At 34.7% G+C, this 21,221-nt stretch overlaps 4 protein-coding genes across 12 annotated transcripts in view; 3 read left to right on the plus strand and 1 right to left on the minus strand.

Moving 5' to 3' along the window:
* The window catches only part of LOC125826377 (uncharacterized), a 103,936-nt gene extending 97,415 nt beyond the window's left edge, over nucleotides 1-6,521 (plus strand). Inside the window, exons 1-6 of one of the 4 annotated variants that reach the window (XM_049505683.1) lie at nucleotides 1,007-1,105; nucleotides 1,934-2,205; nucleotides 2,294-2,945; nucleotides 3,037-3,236; nucleotides 4,233-4,477; nucleotides 5,099-6,521. In XM_049505683.1, the coding sequence (XP_049361640.1) occupies nucleotides 1,934-2,205; nucleotides 2,294-2,945; nucleotides 3,037-3,236; nucleotides 4,233-4,477; nucleotides 5,099-6,096 (2,367 nt within the window). In that variant the 5' untranslated portion in view covers nucleotides 1,007-1,105 and the 3' untranslated portion in view covers nucleotides 6,097-6,521. Of the gene's footprint in view, nucleotides 1-1,006; nucleotides 1,106-1,933; nucleotides 2,206-2,293; nucleotides 2,946-3,036; nucleotides 3,237-4,232; nucleotides 4,478-5,098 lie in introns of those variants that run through there. The other 3 variants (XM_049505685.1, XM_049505684.1, XM_049505686.1) reach the window with 3 other exon arrangements.
* LOC125826403 (deSI-like protein At4g17486) overlaps nucleotides 1-21,221 on the plus strand; it is a 554,011-nt gene that overhangs the window by 13,179 nt on the left and 519,611 nt on the right. For 2 of the 4 annotated variants that reach the window (XM_049505717.1, XM_049505722.1), the window contains exon 6: nucleotides 9,679-9,702. The exons of the other annotated variants lie outside the window; for them this stretch is intronic. The gene's annotated coding sequence lies outside the window, so the exon portion shown is untranslated. Of the gene's footprint in view, nucleotides 1-9,678; nucleotides 9,703-21,221 lie in introns of those variants that run through there. 4 annotated transcript variants of the gene reach the window in all.
* LOC125826411 (mediator of RNA polymerase II transcription subunit 32) lies at nucleotides 7,747-9,652 on the minus strand. Of its 3 annotated transcripts, none has more exons than XM_049505732.1 (3): nucleotides 9,624-9,652; nucleotides 8,693-9,178; nucleotides 7,747-8,132 (listed from the first exon to the last, which is right to left on the minus strand). In XM_049505732.1, the coding sequence occupies exon 2, from the start codon at nucleotides 9,131-9,133 to the stop codon at nucleotides 8,693-8,695; it is 441 nt and encodes a 146-aa protein (XP_049361689.1). In that variant the 5' UTR covers nucleotides 9,134-9,178; nucleotides 9,624-9,652; the 3' UTR covers nucleotides 7,747-8,132. The 3 variants fall into 3 exon arrangements, with proteins under 3 accessions (XP_049361689.1, XP_049361690.1, XP_049361691.1); XM_049505733.1 differs by having other exon boundaries at nucleotides 9,606-9,638; XM_049505734.1 differs by having other exon boundaries at nucleotides 8,081-9,178; nucleotides 9,606-9,641.
* LOC125826390 (uncharacterized) lies at nucleotides 11,718-20,130 on the plus strand. The gene is made up of 12 exons (XM_049505702.1): nucleotides 11,718-11,976; nucleotides 12,051-12,135; nucleotides 13,662-13,713; nucleotides 13,807-13,827; nucleotides 13,916-13,969; nucleotides 14,458-14,508; nucleotides 15,858-15,920; nucleotides 16,285-16,350; nucleotides 16,433-16,471; nucleotides 17,555-17,677; nucleotides 17,801-17,893; nucleotides 19,628-20,130. Exons 1-12 carry the CDS (start codon nucleotides 11,877-11,879, stop codon nucleotides 19,949-19,951), a joined length of 1,071 nt encoding a protein of 356 aa, XP_049361659.1. The 5' UTR covers nucleotides 11,718-11,876; the 3' UTR covers nucleotides 19,952-20,130.

The following is a 21,221-nucleotide window of genomic DNA, read 5'->3' on the forward strand; positions in this document are numbered from 1 at the left end:
TAAATATCTTTTATAACCTAATTAGTTTAAGCTTGAAGTGTTTGAGAAGACATCTCAAGGAATTGAAGACAAGTCTTGCAAAATCAATATTAAAATATGATTGATTCAAATTAAGAAGTAGAAAGTAATTGCAAAATTAACTACCTATAAAGTTTAATTATAATTATATTAATTATATTTTTAAAATAATAAAATTTTGAAAACATATACATAATTATTAGAGTAGTAGGAGATTGCCAACAAAATATTACTCCCTCCATTCCATATTAACTTAAGCTTTGAGGTGTTTCACACTCTTTAAGAAAAGTAGGTTAGGACATAAATTGAACATAATTTTTCATTTTTACCCTTATTAATTATTGTCAAAAATAACTAAACATTAATTATAATAACTAATTTCAATACTAACTTAAAGGGTAAAATTGGAAGAATATTTTTAAAATAGTCTTGAAGATTGAAAACTTAAGTTAATTTGAAAAATGGAAAAATTGTTCAAAACTTAAGTTAATATGGAATGGAGGGAGTAGTAAGAATATTCTAAAATAAATATATAATTATTTATATTCTACTTATACTTTACACTTTGTTTGGATGATTGTTACGTATCGTTTCATAATATATCGTATTATATTATATTTTATTGTATCATAATATGTTGTTTTATTGAATATAACATCTGGATAGATTGTATAATTCTTCATCACTATATAAACCTATAAGAAAAATTGGGCAATGCTATAAAAGGTAAGGCAAAAAATAAAATGTTATTATTAAATAATATTTAAAAATAAAATAAGAAAAAACTATTTAACAACCATCTAAAGTCTAATACACATTGTATTTAAATCTTTTTGCATTACTAATAATCAGAAATCTATAATATTAGTAATACTAATACACAATAAAATATATAACTAATTCATAACATTAAAAAAGCATACCAAATAAGGTAGTATTAATACATACATTATTTTTGCTAATACCGATTAGCAAATGCCCCCTCACTATATAAGGGCTTGAACTTCAACCAGGTATTTTGGCCCTTCTAAGCGCAGCGTCGCCTTCATAAGATTTGTTTGGTTTGTGTCTTTTTATCTCTTCTCATGTATGTATCTTCTTCCTCTTTTAGGTTTACTGTCTCTGTGCTCTGCTTTTCGGTTGATCTCGAGTTGTGTTTCTTCGTTTAATCTTCATTTTTATTTCTTTTCTGTGTGAGTTGGCGTCTTCGATTGTGTATGTGTGTTTGTTTGAACTGAATTTGGGCCTTTTTGGTTCTTTTGGGGATTTGTAATTTTGAGGCTTGGGGCGTAAAGCAACTGCTTTGGTGGCTCTAGGGTTGAGCCGCCCTTGTTAACAAAAAAGTGATCTTTGATGTTTCTTTATATTGTTTGAATTGCTGTAATGTTGTCAATGGTTGCTATATCATGATATTTTTATACTTATGTTGGTATTATTTGATGCTTGCATGAATTTTCTTACACTTCATTGCTATGTTTTAAAATGTTACAACTTTTACTAATTTTTCACAATCTTACCTCCCTCCCCATACCTCACTTGTGAGATTACAGTGGATATGTTGTTGTTGTAGTAATGTATGTGGTTCTGATAGTTTGTTAGCCATTGTAATTAGTCAAATTATGATGATTTTTTTTAGATACTGAATGAAATGAGTTTGATCAGCCCAGAAGCTTTATGTAGCTGATCCTAACTACTTTGAGATTTATGTTTATTTCATTCATTAATTAATAAAATATTTTCAAAAAATTTATGGGTGGTATAATACTTGCGTCATGGTGCCACCTTTTTAAAATACTAAATGTCATAAGGAAGAATAATCAAAGATGATTAGTAAATGTTTGCGATTCAACTCATATTGTGTTTACAAGTGTAATCTGTTGTACTTTCCCTTATCATTTTCCCTCTATTATTACAGATGGCTAGATGGGATCAAATTCTTTCCCTTCCTGTTCAGAGCCCCCCGACTTTGGAGTTTTCTTCTGCTGAACTTGTGTGGTCTAAAGTAGAAGGCTGGCGCGATAACATAGACAGAGTTGCTCTCATTCCATTTGCTAGAGTTGATGACTTTGTTAGGGGTGAATCTGCTAATAAAGAATGTCCAACAAGATTTCATGTTGAAGCTCGGAGACGTCGGCCTGCAGAGTCGACGTACAAGCCTAAAGTTGATGGCATCCTTGAATACATTCTGTAAGCTGTACTTTTATCTCTTTAGCTTGTTTCAGTTGCTTGTATCTGCCACAATGCATTTTATAGAAATAACCTTGTGATTCTTTAGGTACTGGTGCTCGTTTGGTCCTGATGACCATAGAAAGGGTGGAGTTGTTCGACCGAGTAGAACCACATACGTTCCTAAGAAAAAACCTTCTGGTCGACCTAATACAAAGAGGGGGTGCACCTGCCACTTTATTGTCAAACGCTTAATTGCTGAACCGTCTGTAGCACTTATCATCTATAACCAAGATAAGCACGTGGATAAGAAAGGATTACCATGCCATGGCCCACAGGACAAAAAGTCTGCTGGAACACGTGCCATGTATGCTCCGTACATCTCAGAGGATCTTCGTCTCCGTGTTTTGTCCCTGCTCTATGTTGGGGTGTCTGTGGAAACAATCATGCAGAGACACAGTGAATCAGTGGAGAGACAAGGAGGTCCGTGCAACCGAGATGACCTTTTAACTCACAGATATGTTCGGAGACAAGAGAGGAGCATACGTCGCTCGACTTATGAACTTGACACAGATGATGCAGTCAGCATTAATATGTGGGTTGAAAGTCACCAGAATCAAGTGTTCTTTTATGAGAATTTTTCTGATTCCGACCCTTTTGTTTTGGGTATTCAAACAGAATGGCAGTTGCAACAACTGATTCGGTTTGGAAATCACGGCCTTCTGGCCTCTGATTCGAAGTTTGGAACTAATAAATTAAAGGTATTTTTTGCTTATATGGTTACGAAATTTCTAGAACTAGAATAGCCTGAATACTTGAAAGCTTACATTCTCTGTTATGAAAATTATCCAGTATCCTATTCGCAGTCTTGTTGTGTTCAACTCAGACAACAAGGCTATACCGGTGGCATGGATAATAACACCTAGATTTGCAAGTGGAGATACACTTAGATGGATGAGGGCCCTATATGACAGAGTTCATATGAAAGATCCTAAGTGGAAGTTGGCTGGATTCATTGTGGATGATCCTTCAGCCGACATCCTTGCAATCAGGTTGCTTACTTTTTTTTGTTCCACATTCATTTGCATGATCAAGTGATAGTGTAATCCAATATCAAGCAATGACCATGGTTATTTTCCTTTTTTCTTTTTCCTGATGGGCGTGGGGGTTCTCTTTAGCATGGCAAACTAGAGTCGCACCAGTGGCATCTATCTTTTGGGTTCAGGGTGAGGCTTTTACTTCAATAGTCTCGAGTCCAGGGAACTTATCATGTTAGACTTGTGGATTGATGATATTAGTAGATGAATGCATGTAAAATAGGCTGGCAATTTCAATTTCGTTCTATTGGATCGGTCTGAATATTTTGAACTAATGAAGAATAGAATAAACCGGCCTCTGATACACTATTAGTCATAATGTTTCTTATTGACAGTAGTGAGTTTGAAAAGTCTCTCAGCATTTTATCTGATCCCAACTTCTACATCTAAAAGTCGTGCTCATTTACCAAAGGTTAAATAGTACTCCCTTTGTTCCAATTTATATGACCCACTTTCCTTTTTGGCCAGTCCCTAAAAGAGTGACATATTTCCTTATTTGGTAAATATATAATGACACTATCAACATTTTACCCATGTTGAGTCCCACTTATTTGGCAAAAAGTCCACAAAGATGTACTTTTCTTTTTAGAAATGCATTTATTTTAACGTTAGTTTTGAAACCTTGCAAAGTCTTTCCATATTTCTTAACCCCGTGCATCATCAAATTACATCACATAAATTGGGATGGAGAGAGTAACAAATTTTAAATTGAATGATGGAACTTGCATACTTTGCTCATTCCGTGCGTGGAAGGTTTATCTGAATGTTAGGCATGTCACTTAGTTTTTCTTTTTGTGTTTTCTCAGTCACTCATGAGTTGAGGTTCTGTAGAGTATATATTTTGTATACTAGATTGCACAGATTAAAATTGTGCCCTCTAGTCATCTACTTTATCTTCTTGACTTTTCTTGTATGAATGGTGTATTATACCTTTGTTTGCTTATCACTCAGGGAAGTGTTCCAGTGCTCTGTATTGATATGCTTTTGGCGGGTTCGTCATGCATGGCATAAGAACTTGATTAAGAAATGCTCGGAGCTGGAGACCTGTGCCGTAATTGCCAAGAGGCTAGGCCAGGCAGTGCAGCGCATCTGCAAAGGGGATGGAACTGCTGATTTGTTTGAAGAATTTATGGAAAATTTTGTGGATGCCGCAGATTTTTTGGACTATTTCAAGGCGATATGGTACCCAAGACTAGGTGAGTTTTACTATTCAGTAAAACAGTCTCTGTAGGTACCAATAGATTTGTTATTGCAATTAGATTGAAGTACACCTCTGAAACAGGTCTTTTGCTTACTCAATTGACACATGGATAATCTGATTCAGATCCAGGCCTAGCATGAATTTAAACTAACACTCCCTTTGTCCACATTGTGCAACATTTCACATGCCTTGTAAAAAAAGATGTTTCACACACCTCTGTGGAAAACGGTAGTCTTTTTTTGGACCCCGGGTTTAGCTCTGTTTCAAAAAAGATGAGGTGCCTAGGATTACACTGGGTATTTTGTCATGGTTGAGTTTCTTGAAGTCCAAAAACTCGGTCATATTTTCAATTGCATAACAATCTCTCAGTTTATACTACATAGCTAACATGCATTTAATTTGAATTATTATAGATTGAGGAACTCCATACATGCAATCTTTCACGTTTGAGTGTCCTCACTTAAAAAGGACATGCTAACCTAGTAGTTTTCTACTAAAAACCTTGTTCTTTTAGTTTTGAAAGAACACATTATTCTTCAAGAATGCTTGAAATACTCTTATAAATTAGTTGGTTCCTCTTTGGGGCTTTTCTTGCTGACGGATTTTGTCTACTCAGGGCTCTGGACTAGTGCACTGAGAACTCTTCCTCTTGCCAGCCAGGAGATGTGCTCGTCAATGGAGTACTATCACAACCAATTAAAGCTTAGGTTATTGAATGAGAAGGAAATAAGTGTATATCAACGTGCTGATTGGCTAGTAGATAAGCTAGGTACTACAGTGCATTCTTACTTCTGGCTTGATGAGTACTCAGGGAAGGATGATTTCGCACGATACTGGAAGGATGAATGGATGAGTGGCTTAACAGCTTGGCAGAAATCTTTGCAGATTCCGGATTCGGATGTGTTAATTGAGGGTGATTATTCAAAAGTTGTTGATCAGGAAGATCGACATAAAGTGCATGTTGTTCGGAATCCAGCTTCCGAATATGCACTTTGTGATTGTAATTGGGCGAAAATGGGAAACTTATGCGAGCATATTCTTAAAAGCATTAAATGTCTACGTGACAAAGGCTCTATTACTCCATCCGTCAGTATGTTCCAATATATGCAGGCTCTGGTTGATATGTTACACTGCCCACCTCATGATTCTTTGATTCGTGATCATGCACTTTCTCTAGCTGTCTGGGTGCAGACGCAGTTGAATGCTCAACTTGGTCCTGGAAGTGGCCAGTCGAAGCGACAAGCTCTTCAGCTGACTACTGCCACACCTGGTGTGGTGAGAGCAAGCAATAGAACACACACATTAGTCAATGTGGAAAATGATCTGACTGAGCTCCAGCATCCAAGTTCTGCCACAGGCAATTTGAGTGGTGGCAAGATTGATCGGGTAGCTACTGAAAATGGCACTTGCACAGATATAGGTTCTGCTGTGGAACATTCTTCTGTTGAGATGCAAACCAGCCCAGTATCCATCTCCGCTTGTGCGACTCAATTGTTTTCTCTTGATGGGATCACATCAGCCAATGTGTTTGCTGAGAACGGAGATGTCATGATTGATGAGGAGCTGGATACGACGAAGAATATTCCTTCCACAGATGCATCATTGCAAATTTAGACGGTTTTCAAGATGGATCTGGAACAAAGCTGACTGTGCAACAACGGTGGACAAGCAACCACAGCCTCTGTGTAGCTCCAGCTGAGTCTTCTCTAGATCAATGGTTGAATAACCAGCAGAATGATGTATGTATGTAGGAACTCCACAGATACAGACATTATCCTGGATTACAGAATGTTGAAAACAGAATAGACAATGCAATTCGCATCCACAACCAAGGCAGTATAATCCTCTCTGGTAAATATGGCTGAAGCATCTGAAGTCGAAAAGCTTATGAGGATAGGTGCCGTTGATGAAAATACTGGCATCACTAGTGGCCTAACAGCTTAAAGATAAGATGTCAAATGTTCGTCCTGGGCTCTTTAGGCTCCCCGATTCACATCAGAGCTGGTTGAAGAACTGAAGCCTCTGAATGAATTGAAGACAATGGGAAAAAACGAGTTTTGACGAAAGAAGATGTAAGCAAGAACAATGACAAGAATTCTGCCAGCAGAGTCCTGTTAGAAGAAGGTACAACTACTGAGCGGTTTATCTTCTCCCTGAACAGTAGGACAGCTGACCATGTGATAGATTTTTGTCCACATTTTGTCTGTTGGAAGACTCCACCCAATTAGCAACCTTATGTGAAGCTTGGGACCAATTGAGCATCTTATGATTAAGAGCTTTGCTTTCTTAGATCATAATAGCTTAATTTTGCAAAAAGTGATTTCACCAGTAAAGCGATAGTTTGCTCATCATGAATTCATGATCTATTGCTTGCAGGGTTGGTTGTTACACAGTTTGTTCGAGGCTGCTACTCAATATCTATTGCTCATAGGTACCTATTCGCCTAGTTGTGCCATTGTTATTGCACATGCTCTCTTCACCACCCTGTATATCCAGATGAAAGCAACAAAATCTGAGAATTATTTTCAATCTTTGATTGAGCGTGTATATTTGCATGGAATTTATCTTAGAAGATGCTCTTAAGCATTGTATGTTGCCTCAAAACCCATTTCTTGTGTCTGCATAAAATCAATGAAAAGAGCATTTGTATATCGTTGTTTTTTCTGATATATATAGCTTTATATTGTCATCTAGACGAGCTCTGTGTGATGATTTATCTATTTCCTCCCTTCTGCCGATCCTGAACAACCATCAAAACTTTTACATCATAGATCTCTCATTTACTTGTAATAGTTTGCTTTATAGGACGAAGACGTTTCCAAGTGCAGATTTTCAATTTATAATTGGATTTAAGAGGCATTCATTACTAACATAATGTTACTATTAAGACGGTATATTTTCACATTGTATAAAACTACGAAGAATAGGCAGTTTAAACAACTGAATAAATGTACCTGCTAAAACCAATCCACTGTATTTTCTTGGACAAAGACACTATCGTGTTTGTTTAAACCAGTGCAGTGACAAGTGAGAACTTCTGTTTACAAAATTATTATACAATACAACTAAATATTAGATTGAGATAAGCTTAAATGGATAGTGAGCATTTGTGTAGCAATCAAGATGTAGTTGTAAGCTAAAGCGTCTTTACTAATACTGCTACACTCAAAGCGTCAGAATACTCTGCTGTTGCAACAGTTCCAGAGGTCTCCAAAGCCTACTGACCGAGTTCATCAGGGCTAACACAATTAACTAAAAAGCCACTTTGCAAGATTAGAGATATATTTCCTAACGAAAATCGATTATAAACATAAATACTTGAGAACATAGTTACACATAGCAGACACAAACATACAGCCTGTTTCTTTATGTTGGTATGCTTAAGATCTAAAGAACACTAACAGTGCAGTAGCTCATATTGCGATAAAAGTAAATCTCTGAGCCTAGAAAACACAAACATAAACTTGCCAGATCTTCTCATAAGATGGGGAGGGAGGGAGGCGGTAAAGGTGGTTGAGAAATATCATTCCAAAGCATTTCTTCTACATCATTACAACATGACTTCATACATCAAACATCAACTTTAACGGGTTGCTGAGGCACAGAAGATCTTCTGTTTCTCTCTGCGGATCACCAGACTCTGTAGTTACCTGAAAACAGTCACAACTAACAGTTGTTCTTTGTTTTACAGCGATGAAAATAGAATACAAAGAAACTATGTTTTTTTTTTTCTAGTTTCCATTCGTCTGTCAGAAGTGTTGGTTCAAACTTAGCTTAATAAGTAAGGATAGTACATAATTCTTCATAAAAAAGAAGTTGGGTCAAACTTAGCTTAATAAGTAAGGATAGTATTCTTCATAAAAAAAAGTAAGGACAGTACATAATTGCTGCAGAAACTAGTGGTTACTCACAGTTATTCGTTCTGATGGAAGAGAACATATGATGCTACTAAAAAGCGGTCTTGTTAGCTTCTACTACTTTTCTATCAACCTGGAAATTTATACAAGACCAGCAGTTTTGTAATAGCAGCTCTTACATATGAATCAATTTCAGTTCCAAGGGAATGTTCACTTATTTGCTTCATCATCAAGTCTAGGATACAAAGCCTATTACTAATAGTTCATTAAATAATACAAATTTGTTTCCAGATTATTTAACATAGTCAACGAAAACGACAAGGACAGGAAGTATCAGCAAGATTTCAGTGTACCTATTGCGCTGCATCTTCAGAAAATCTGGCATCAAATGGAGCAGAAGGATTGGGATGTACTGCTGAAGCACTATTCGCTCCAGAACCGTGTTGCAGTTCTATCACTAGCCATCTTACAGCTTTACTCATCTGCTCCAACCTAACAGCACTAATGGGTTGAAGGCCACTTGCAGCTGGTTGCCCAGGCTTCCCCGAAACAGTGCCTGTAGCTTCATCCACGAGACACTCGGAGCCAATTCTTTGCTTAACCGACTCCACAAACTCCTCTGCCTGATCACATGCAACCCTGAACAACTCCCATTTTTGCTTAAAGTTTTCTAATGCAGCATCAGTCGCTGCTGTTTTCTGACCATTAGAACTCTCCTTTGATTCAAGTACAACAGCTGATGCTGCAACAAAGTCTTGATATGCACTGCTCAGTGCATCTACGAGACTATCCATCCAAACCCCTCGAAGCCCTAATTGATCACTAACCTCAGTAAAGTTCTACAATAAGGAGAGAATAAATTAGCAAGAACATCATTATAAATTGAATCTTTGTAGCAAGATCATCATTAGAAATTGAATCTTTGTAGCAAGAACATCACTAAAAATTGAATCTTTAGCAAGACCATCACTAAAAATTGAATCTTTGTAGCAAGACCATCATTAAAAATTGAATCTTTGTAGCAAGACCATCATTAAAAATTGAATCTTGCAACAATTAAAGAGTTCTTTTTGTCAAGAATGGACATATGTGCAATCAAATTATGCATACAAAAACAAACCCAAGAAAGAATTTTCTATGATTACCCAAAATACTCAAAAGCAAGAAATCAACTGAAACAAACTTGATGCAATACACAAATTTCTTGAAAATACTCAAACAAAATGGAATAAATTTAAGCAAATGAAAAGAAGAAACCACAAAGACTAGGGTTTTTCTACTTACTTGACTGAAGGAAGAAAATGGCTGCCACAACCTTCTCCTACTGTCCTTCTTTGGTTTCTTCTCCTTTTCTCCCCTCGCTGTCTATTTCGAAATAATTACGTATTGCCCCCCAATAGTTTTCATTTGTAACACAAAGCTTCCCTTTAGTTTAGAAATTAAAATCTATGTTTGAGTTTCTAATAATTATATACGAGTGCTATTTTATTGGACCAAAGGAGTAATACTAGATGTTTTAGCTAATTATGTTAGGGATTTGATTAATTTGCTATTTTTTTCTTAATATGTATCTTAATTTTATTTGTATTTTCATCATTAGTATTATATATTAAGTGTTCTAAGTAAATTAAAATTAGACATGTTTTTTTTATCTATTAGTGTTATATATTATTGATGAGTAATTATATTATATGTGATGAATAAAATTAATTTTAATGTTTAAATTAAATATTTTTTTTAATCTTTCAATCTTGCTTTGGTGATGTGTCAGTTTGATTTATAACATTTCTCATAACGCATCTAAGATCACATTAGACCAATTTTTATTTTACATTTGTTATTTTTTCAATCAGACAAATACTTTTTGAGGAAAAATAATAATCATAGATCCAAAAATCAACGAAGTAAAATATTCCAATAAATCTAATTTTGAATAAACACTAATAATTTTTTTGTTGATAACATTTTCACACCTAAATGTTAATGCGTGTAACTAATCACAAGTTTTGCTAATTTCAAATTATCTAATGCATTACTATTTATGCATTTTTTATTTTCAACACTTATTACTTATAGACTATTTTAATCGATTTTTCTATCATTTGCTTGTTTGCTTCACTTACAAAAGGGGAAAAAAGGTCATGTACATTACATTCCTACCTACCATCATTGAAGTAGTTCCATACCTAGCAATCTTGCACGGTTTTCCCTCAAAATATTCTAAACGCAATTTGTATTAGAAAATAGAACGTCAGATAATAAATATTTAATATTTAGTCATTTTTATTAAAAATTAGTCGCAATAATTTAAATACTCTACAGTTGATTATTTTATTTGAATAAAATCATAATTGAGTAATAATTGTTTAAGTGTCTAATAATTATACGAGTGCTATTTTATTGGACTAAAGGAGTAGTATTATTTATGTATCTTAGTTTTTATTTTTATTTGTATTTTCATTATTAGTATTATATATTAAGTGTTCTACGTAGATTAAAATTAGACATGTTTTTTTCATCTATTAGTGTTATATTTTATTGATGAGTAATTATATTATATGTAATGAATAAAATTAATCTTACGTTAATGTTTAAATTAAATATTTCTTTTTAATCTTTCAATCTTGCTTTGGTGATGTGCCAATTTGATTTATAACATTTTCCATAACGAATACAAGATCACATAAGACCAACTTTTATTTCACATTTGTTATTTTTTCAATAGACAAACATTTTTTTAGGAAAAATAATAATCATACATCCAAAAATCAACGAAGTAAAATATTCTAATAAATCTAATTTTGAATAAACACTAATAAGAATTTCGTTCATAACATTTTCACACGTAAAATGTTAATGCGTGTAACTAATCACAAGTTTTGCTAATTTCAAACTATCTAATGCATTACTATTTATGTATTATTTTATTTTCAACACTCATTACTTATCAACTATTTTAATCGATTTTTCTATCATTTGCTTGTTTGCTTCACTTACAAAAGGGGAAAAAAGGTCATGTACATTACATTCCTACCTACCATCATTGAAGTAGTTCCATACCTAGCAATCTTGCACAATACTCCCTCAAAATATTATTCATGATTTTTTATAACAAGAAACGTAAATGCAATTCGTATTAGAAAACAGAACGTCAGATAATAAATATTTAATACTTCACAATTTTTATTAAAAGTTAGTTGCAATAATTTAAATACTTTTCTATCCGATTATAGGTAGATTGACAATTATTCCTTCCATGCGAAAATAATTATGCCTCATTTTAATTTTTCTAATTAGAATATAAATGATAATTTCGAAAAAAATAAATTAAACACATTTTTTTTAATTAAAAAATAAAAAAGTCCACCACTCTACAGTTGATTATTTTATTTCTTCATCGGTTCATATACGACACTACCAATTTTTTTACCAGTTTTCCAGCAAAAGTTCTTGGAGAGATAAGGGACTCTGTGAAAAAAAATAAATCAAGAAAACATTTTGAACCAAAAAAACAGAACTTTTCAAGAAAATATTTTGATGGGTCATCGTGGATTTTCATCTTCATCACTAGTCTTCTTCATCTTGATTCTTATTGGGGTTCCAATATCATCCTCAGTCCCTTTCATTGTTCTCCATGGTATTGGTTTATGTTTTTTTTTTTACTGTTAATGTTGTTTAATTAAAAAAATGACTTTTTTTTTGGATTAATAGGAATTGGAGATCAGTGTTCGCATCGTGGAGTCAAACGATTCACAGAGGAGCTAAGTGAATGGTCAAAATCTGAAGGATATTGCTTGTAATTATTCCTTTCTTAAAAATTGGTTTAGTGGCTGTACTTAATTTAACTATTTGAGATAATCTTATTTGGCGTGTAGAACATTTCTGCTAACACTGTATTCGTATGTTATAGTTGGGGAAAATAATCAAAATTAATATTTTAATAGTTTAGAGTTGTGAAGCTTGTACAATAACAACAATAGCATAGCCCGTGTAATCTTACAAGTGGAGTCTGGGGAGGGTAGGATGTACGTAGGCCTTACCCTTACCTTTGTAGGGTAGAGAGGCTGTTTCTGGTAGACACTTGCCTCAAAAGTTGTGAAGTTTGTATAGAATAATAATTGTTGGTGGTATAGTGTCAAATATTTCTGGATGTCACATATGGGAAGAGTTTTTTGTTTAACTTGGGATGGAGAGAGTAGTTCGTTTGAATATAACTTGAAGTAATGTGACTGCTGGTATGACTTTGGTTAGTTGTGTTAGTGTTTGTTTGATACAGCTTAAGCATTTTGATAATGATTGTTCATCTAATTATTTGAATAAACTTTTTGATAAGCGACTTGCTTAAGGAAACAACTTATAAAATGCAATTGATAATGATTATTCTTCTGATTAGTTGAATAAGCTTTCCTTTCAATACTTGATGTTGATATGCTTTATCTGAGCCGAAGGTCTATCTGAAACAAGCTCTCTACCTTCATAAGTTAGGGGTAAGGCTGCATACACACCACCCTCTTGAGACCCCACTTGTCGGATTACACTGGCTATGTTGTTGTTATTTGAATAAGCTTTTCAATAAGAGACTCGCATAAGGAAACAACTGATAAAATGTTACGTATGATAATTGATCAATGCCCACTCTATTTATCATTAGTTGTGTCATGAGATAGCTTGTAATATACTAGCAGTCATCACTTTTAGCTAGCCATTGTTATTCTGAAACAGAGGAGTTTATGCTTCCTATCAGAGTTTAAATCAGTTCTGGATTGTGGTTGTTCTTTTAAATCGTGTTCAGTTGATCACTTAATTTTCACTTATTGGAAAAGATTGATGCCTGATTAAAGCTGCATGATAATCAGCAAAGTGGATAGGAAGTTTCCTCAAAGGCATCCCTAGCCCTTCCCCGCCCCCTCCACCTGCCAAAACAAAAAGTAAAATGAAAGAAATAAACAGACTTAGGATGTCACTAGTTAGTTTGTATTTGTTTTCAAGATTATTAGTAAAATTTGTTTTGTTTGCCCGTTAAGCCAAAGTTGAGATAGGTTTGATACGAGGGTACTATGTCACCATGGCTTGTTATTCATCAAAAGAGATCTTAAACCGATTAGTATTGCCCGGGTTCAGGATTTTACATTTTGAACTGTACAAGCTGAATCCATGCTATTTCCATACACAGTTTTAGTTGATATGATTCTGTTTTATGGACCATGTCCTACAAAATTACCTATTTGTTTTATATCCACATACCACTGCTTAATTTTTTTGGCGTGGTTATGTAACTTATCTTGCTTTGTACTTGTGCTATCTTTGAACTCTCCTCTTTAGGGAAATTGGAAATGGATCATGGGATTCCTGGTTTATCACTTTAGAGGATCAGGTAATGACTCTCATTAAAATCTAAATGCTAGTAGTTGTCTTGGGCAAAAAAGTTTTCAGAACCTAGTTCTGATCTGTTCTTTTTCATGTGCAGGCTGATGTAGTGTGTAGCAAGGTGATGGAGCTCTGTCAATTAATTGTTTTGTTGTGGCTAATCTCTCGTATTCGTTTTATCGCTGACGAGAGCAAACTTCCGGGTACAGGTTAAGAAAATGAAAGAACTCCAAGATGGTTACAACATAGTTGGTCTCTCACAGGTTATTTAAAGAAACTAGATCTTGTAAATTTGTGCACTACTTTTATTGGTGTATCTTTCCATCACTTGGTACCATATTTGTATGTCAATCAGAGGGTTATTAGCTCTATATTTTTACACTTCTTAGCTTCAATTGAAATAAATTAAGGGGGTCAGGTCCCAAGCAAATAAATATTTGAGAACTCTATTTGAACCAAATATTTTAAGAGAGAATAATCAAAATCATCCTTAAGTAATCCCACTTGGATTTATTTAATCCATATAATCTGTAGGTGACCAATATGATCCTTCAACTGCAAGTGACCAAACTGACCTAGCTTGTAGCAAATATCCAAAACTAATAGCTTTTGAATAATGCAAGACACATGGTATCATAACAATATCGTTCACTTGGAAAGTAAATGCTTAATATGTGATGTAATATTTTGGATTCAATTGGTTTATGGTTGCATGGACAGCACATTCACTACTCATCTGCTTATGTTACAGGGTAACCTAATAGGCCGAGCTGTTGTGGAATATTGTGAGGGAGGACCACAGGTAGGGAAAAAAACCTTACCGTTTTGCATGCAACTCTAATTGATATGCATCTGATAAAGATGACTTCCGATTTTATTTGCTTCTTGAAGTCAAAGTCAGATCTTTCTTATTCTAGTCATTTCAATCCAGCTCTTACTACATATGTGGATGTGTATCTCTGTGTGATATATGTTAGCCACTGTATTAGTTTAAATCAGCCTATGAACCATGGAATTATCTCTTTGCAGTAAGTTCGTTACTTATAATAGGTAAGTGGAATATTGAAACTAAAGAACTGTGGGAACGAAGAGTCGAAGACCCTTTGGGTTCACTGTCAAATGTAATAATGTTCTTTGAAAACTTGTGCGACAAGTAGCAGGTATCCAATGGAATTGTCGAGGTGCTCAAAAGCTGGCCCAAACACCACTGTCATAAAAAAATATTTTTTGGAAAAAAACAAAGAATCTTAGGCTCAATGCTCCAAGAATCTTAGTTTTCCAGTTCCCCTTTTATTTTTCAATCCTAGCTAGGTTTTTTGGTAGATTATCAACACATTCAGAACAGTATCTATTCACATGTCCTCCTTCTCTAAAACAACAGGCCATGTAGCACTTCAATGCTCTCAACCATCACTAGAAGTCATTCTTCTGAATTTGCTGCCAACCTTCACTTCTGGAAATAATTCTTAATTTGTTGTCTGATGAATTTCTTTTTGTGTTTGGAGAAAGTTCAGTACATACATTGCTCAGAGTCAGAAATTTGATCCAGTCTTTCTTTCGATACTTAATATGCCACTAGCCAGTCATCCCTTCAACCTGTAGTGTGCCAATTATCCCTCATTGATTAAAAAGAGAAATACTAATGGGTTTATTGGTTAAATGGGCTACCACCTAATTAGGTCACTCTTTTGGGTTGGAATCTCCTATTGATTCTATAACACAACCTCTAATTGTTAGTGAAGTAAAGATTCCCTACTCGTATGATGGGATATGCATATGGAAAATGAAGGAAAAAAAAAACACACGCCGAGGAACACTAGTAGTCTTCATCTACCTGTTTATCATAGTTGGTGGAACGAATTGATATATTTTACTGACCCCCTAAAGGGCTGACGGGGTCAAATGTGTAGCTTTCCAACCTTTTAATCTGCATTCTCTCTGGAATTTATGTTGAGTGGGAAGTTTTGGGTTTAGGTTTCCAAAGAAGGAAATAGGACAAATCCAGGAGAGTAACGTTGAATTTCTTAGTGTTCACGTGGATTTTCTTTATATAATTGATTCCACATGTTACTGTTGTCGGCTGTCTAGTCCTTATGTTTGGTGTACTTGAGGAATTTCAATAATAAATGTTTGTGCTCATTGCCATGACAGGTTAAGAATTTGATTTCCTTAGGAGGACCTCATGCTGGCACTGCTTCAGTTCCTCTCTGTGGTGTAAGTGTTTGTATATTTTGTACCATCATTTGCTATTTATCCTTCAATAAGACAAGTTTATTTGGTAGTTTTTGGGTCCTGGATCAGACAATTATGTAAGACTTTTTTCTGGTTATCTTCTTACTGTTGCTGGCGTTGCTCTGTGAGCTAGCACTGTTCTTTCATGAGGTCCTCTTCCTTCTTACTTTGGGAAAAGTCAATAGAAGCATCCTAGGCAGTGTTCTAGCTTCTTGATGATGATTATTGAGGGGAAATACGACCAAAGTATGATTTAGCAGGGGGGTGACAAGGTTGACCACCATATCATGTAAATTCCCCTTGATGTGTTTTTGCATTGTTGTTGATCTCATTATTCATTTTGCAGTCTGGAATTTTTTGCATAATTGCTGATAATCTAATCAAGTCAGAGATATACTCCGATTTTGTCCAGGTATTACGAGGTTCTGATTTTGTTTTATTTACCAAGGGATGTTTGATATGCTTCCTTGGAGTGATAAATATTTAAATTGCAGGCTCACTTGGCTCCTAGTGGTTATCTCAAGCTTCCAAATGTAAGTGGCATTATTACTGCATTCCCCATTACTTAATGTCATAAGGTGCTGAGCAAACAATCCTTACAATTTTTAGTGGCTCCACATTAGCTTCTTCTCTGCATTTTGTGGGAGTGGACTGTAAAATCAATTTCATAAGTATGCTTCTTCTCTGCATTTCAATGGGAGTGGACTGTGTAAAATCATATTCAAATCGGCATAAAGACTTGTGACAGTAAAAAGATTACAACTTTGATAAGGGACAAAGCTCACTACTTCAAAATTCATAACGCTCATCCAATCTGTTCTAGATGTCTTGTTCTCTGTTTCTCTATTTTATAGCACTTATTGTTTGAAGAGAAAGAAGTGGTTGCATGTAAGTTCATCTAAGGATAGAGAAGAGTTAACTGCATCGGTTGTGGTTTATATAGATAGGGGATAGGAATGAATGGGATTAATAGGGAAGGTAGAATCTTCATTTGTGCTTTTATCAGAAGAAAATGGTTAATACGATTCTTCTGCATTTTCTATGTTCTTGGTTGTGCTCTCTGTGTGTGATTAAGACATCGTGATAGAGACAGATGGAGTGGGGAGGACTACTGTGTGAATAGGTGCTTTTGACTATCTGTATGCACATGTGCTGGTATCGTCTTTTTCAGTAAACAGGGGTTGGTAATATGGGAGTCAAGGTAATTCAAGGAGGGTGAGGCAGCTGAATTTTGGGACTTTAGGTAGGTTGTGGATGAAGCAAAGACAAGGGAAAAGAATATTAGAACCATTCATTAACTAATTCTTGTTTGTTTTATTTTGTGATTTCCATTTCATTTAAGATGTATTTGTTCTTCTGAAGTGAAATCAAAGAATAGTGCAGTTGGATGTAAAAAGAAATGCTAAAAGAAGGATGGCACTGCTGCTGTGAGTGCCACAAAATGTCAAGTTCTGTGTGTTTAAAACTAGGGTATCAAAAGTAAATTAATCTGCTTTTCCTTCTTTTGGAAGTTGAAACTTCGTATGACTTTTTTTTCTCCTGGAGGTGTATGTAGGTGCAAATTATTTACCAATCTTTCAGGTTTGGAAGCTTAACTTGTATTTCTCTCTTCATAGAATATTCCTGGGTACATGAAAAGCTGCCGGTTTCTTCCAAAGCTTAACAATGAAATCCCCAGTCATAGAAATTCCACATATAAGAAACGGTTCAGCAGCTTGGAGAATCTTGTCCTTATCATGGTTTGTCAGTCCTGCCATTGCATTCTATTTTTCTTTTAGTTTGTGTCAAATGGCCACAATTTGCAGCAGCTATGGTTACATCACACTCTTCTTTCCTATGTTCTTTTGCTTTCTTATTCACAGTTTGAGCATGATACTGTTTTGATACCAAAGGAGACTTCTTGGTTTGGATACTATCCAGATGGGGCCTTTGAACCTATTTTGCCAGCACAGAAGGTATGATGTGAAATCTGGTCAAGAGAATTGTTCAATTATATTACTTTTTACTGCCATTTCAGTAAACAAGACACCCTCAATATTATTTTATTCCATTTGTATGATATCCAAGAAGAACCAAATAAGTGCATTGTGTATCTGTATATATAACATTTCCTTGACAAATGCACTATTTTCATACTATATTTCCTGTTCCTTCCTCTACAAGTTCAAATGAGGTGTCAATATGCTTGGTTCCGCGAAAGAGCGAGACCTTTTCCTTGTCGACAATGTTCTTCACCAATACTGTTTTCGCTGTGGTTTGACATGCTTCAGACAAAAATGTTAATATGGCAACCAAATGTATGGATTGCTTAAATGTTCCGATGATGGCAACATATCTACTTCTGGATTACACCGCCATCTCCTTGCTTCTCACTGTTCTCCCAAGTCTTTAACATAAACACTATCACCTTACTTGGTCTACTTATGTCGTATCTTTTCTGACGATTACGTACCTCCAACCTGCAGTTAGTCATATGAGTAACCATCCCTGCATCACTTATCATTGAAAGGGGATTAGATCTCCCTCTTATCCAATCCAAAAACATTTTTTCACCTGTGATCAATTTCTTTGTTCACTCTCCCTCTCCCACTTTCCTCTCGTATTCTTCATCTCCTCTATCCTGCAATAGTACCAAGGATACTGCAAATACCATAATCTACCATTGCTTACTTGTTCTAGTTTGTAGGATTGTATTCTGTGACCATTGAGAATTGGATAAGTGTGTCTTGTGTTTCTGGATAGACTATATAGGTAGAAGGAAACTTACTATGTAGAGGTCGTGTTTGCTACCTTTTCTTTTCTACTTATAATTAATGTCAAAACCAGAGGGGCGAGGGCGCTAAGTGTTTCTACAATTGCCATCAAGGTGTTTAGCAAAGAGTTTCATAGGATTGGATTCTGCGCAATTAGGTAGACGTGAATCAGGCCAAGCTTTAAGATCTAGTTAATCTTGGCTCAACCTGAATATACTATGCATGGCTTTGACTTTGAGATTCAGCTTCATTAATGCTGAAAATCTGTTCTATTGTGATTCCAGAACAAATATGGAAAACTCGAGGTCAATATATTAACAATTCAAAGATAAAAAAATTCATGACCTTTCTACTCCTCTATATTGTTTAATCAAGTCTTTCTTCCATTTATGTCTTGCATTTGCCTATTTTAAGTAAACCACTTCACATAAATGAGAAGCTACCAGAGAGAACATTAACTTATTCAAGTAGACTCTATTAGACGTACAAAAACCTCACTATTTCAATTCAACATATATCAAACTAGAATCAATTCATTGATTTTGATCTAGAACTAGGCCTTTATATTTCAATCACGTCGTCAGGGCTAGCGTCAATTCAAGGAGTTACGTCTAGAGTTTCTATTCTGTACTATTAGACATCCTGTTTTCTTTATGTTTAATGATTAACGGAAATAATTGGTCCAACTTCCTGGTGGAGTCTGCTCTCAAGTTTCTTGCTAATCAACTGTAACCAAGTTTTACATCTGTCCTGCACCCCATTCTTTTTCCCATAGTTCTATCCTTACATTTTACCCTGTACCACATGATCCTATTAGTTAAACCACATTTCAGGTTCGCGAAAACTATGCTTGACAATATTTGAAAAGACACTTTGTTTTCCTGTACATTTGTGCTTCAAGCTCAACCAAGTGAGATTTTTCCTTTTGCTTGGCAGACTCAGCTGTATACTGAGGATTGGATCGGTTTGAAAACCTTGGATGATGCTGGGAAGGTGAAATATGTCAAAGTAGCCGGGAATCATCTCCAAATTTCTTCCAGTGATATGAAAAAGCATGTTGTTCCTTACTTAGCAGGGAATGCATCAATAGACGGGAGCTTTGTAAATGTGGAACACATGGCATCGCATGATTTGCAAGACGATGCATCAAGTATTTTTACTTTTGAAGGTTCGTCATCTTATAAATGGCCTGCACCTGTCACTACCTTCTTCGCGGAACTAGTTGGCTTGACCATAGATCAACAGTCTATTGACGCTTGATTTGGTTGTTTGATAGGTGATGACCACGATATACAACTTCATTGAAATATATCATGGCTTTGATTGTAAGCTTTATGCTGTCTTGTTGACTCTCTATGTAAATGTATGTGCCAAAATATTCAACTCTTGCAAAAAGATGTACTAATATCAGATAGCCTTGTTAGCAATTATGTTGCCTTCTATACTTTTGTGTCAAATTTATTTTACGATGTCAATGCATAAAACTTAGATTCATAAGGGAAGATGGTTCGAAAACAGAGTCGATGAGCAAGAATGATATTCCAAACGTATTGGTTCATGTAAGGGTGCACACGTAGAATACCAAAGGGTGTTATTCATGTTCAAGCAAGTTTTAATAATATCATTGTCCTATTACAATGTACAGGGTCGAGTAGTTTCTTGGTCCTCTATTGGTACTTATGGATATCAAAGGTATGAGTTAGTGAGTCATATAAATTGAAACAGAGGGAGTATCAAATACTATTTAGGTATAACCTCTCGTTTAATATTAGAATCGAGAATCAAAACATTGATCTTTCTTATTTTTCTTGTGATATTAGTTGTGAAAAATTGAACAAATCAAGGAGATTGCCTAAATAACAATCTTTTAATCAATTAGAAAACAATGTTTACATATCAATTTAATTAAACGCATAAATCTTGTTCATGATCAAAATATCAATAATCAGTAACTAAACTCAATCTGGAAAATACATGTCGCCTTTAGGATTTAAGATTATTACTTTTATTAAGGATTAGACTCATGATTTAGGAAACCAATTATATTAAATATACATTATAAACGTCAACTTCTCTAGAAAATCATACACAATATTTGGCTCTTTAATTTGCCAATTACTTGTGTGGAATTGGCTGATATTTTTTAATTTTTTTTAAAGAAAGTGGCCAAAAGGTAATTTGCTGGAATTATAATCTTGCACCCAAGTAAATTATCCATTTTCAAAATAAACAAAGCAAACGGATCCAGCTCCCCTCCATTACCCCTTCCCTCCATTTCGTCAAGTGCACGTCTAGATTAAAGACATGTGTCATATTTAAAGTTTAAAGGTCAAGATTATATTATATTAATAAATATCATAATCATAGTTAAGTCAACTAATTTTAGAAAACTACTCTCCAAATTTGATAAAAATTACAATATATTCTACACAAAATTTGACATTTATTAATATCATTAATTTCATATTATATTTTTGTATTTAATTATTAAATTGTATGATATTTAAGGTGAGAATCAACTAAATAATTT

This window comes from Solanum verrucosum, unplaced genomic scaffold (assembly GCF_900185275.1).
Source record: "Solanum verrucosum unplaced genomic scaffold, falcon-dt-bn FXZP01000060.1, whole genome shotgun sequence".
Lineage (NCBI taxonomy): Eukaryota > Viridiplantae > Streptophyta > Magnoliopsida > Solanales > Solanaceae > Solanum > Solanum verrucosum.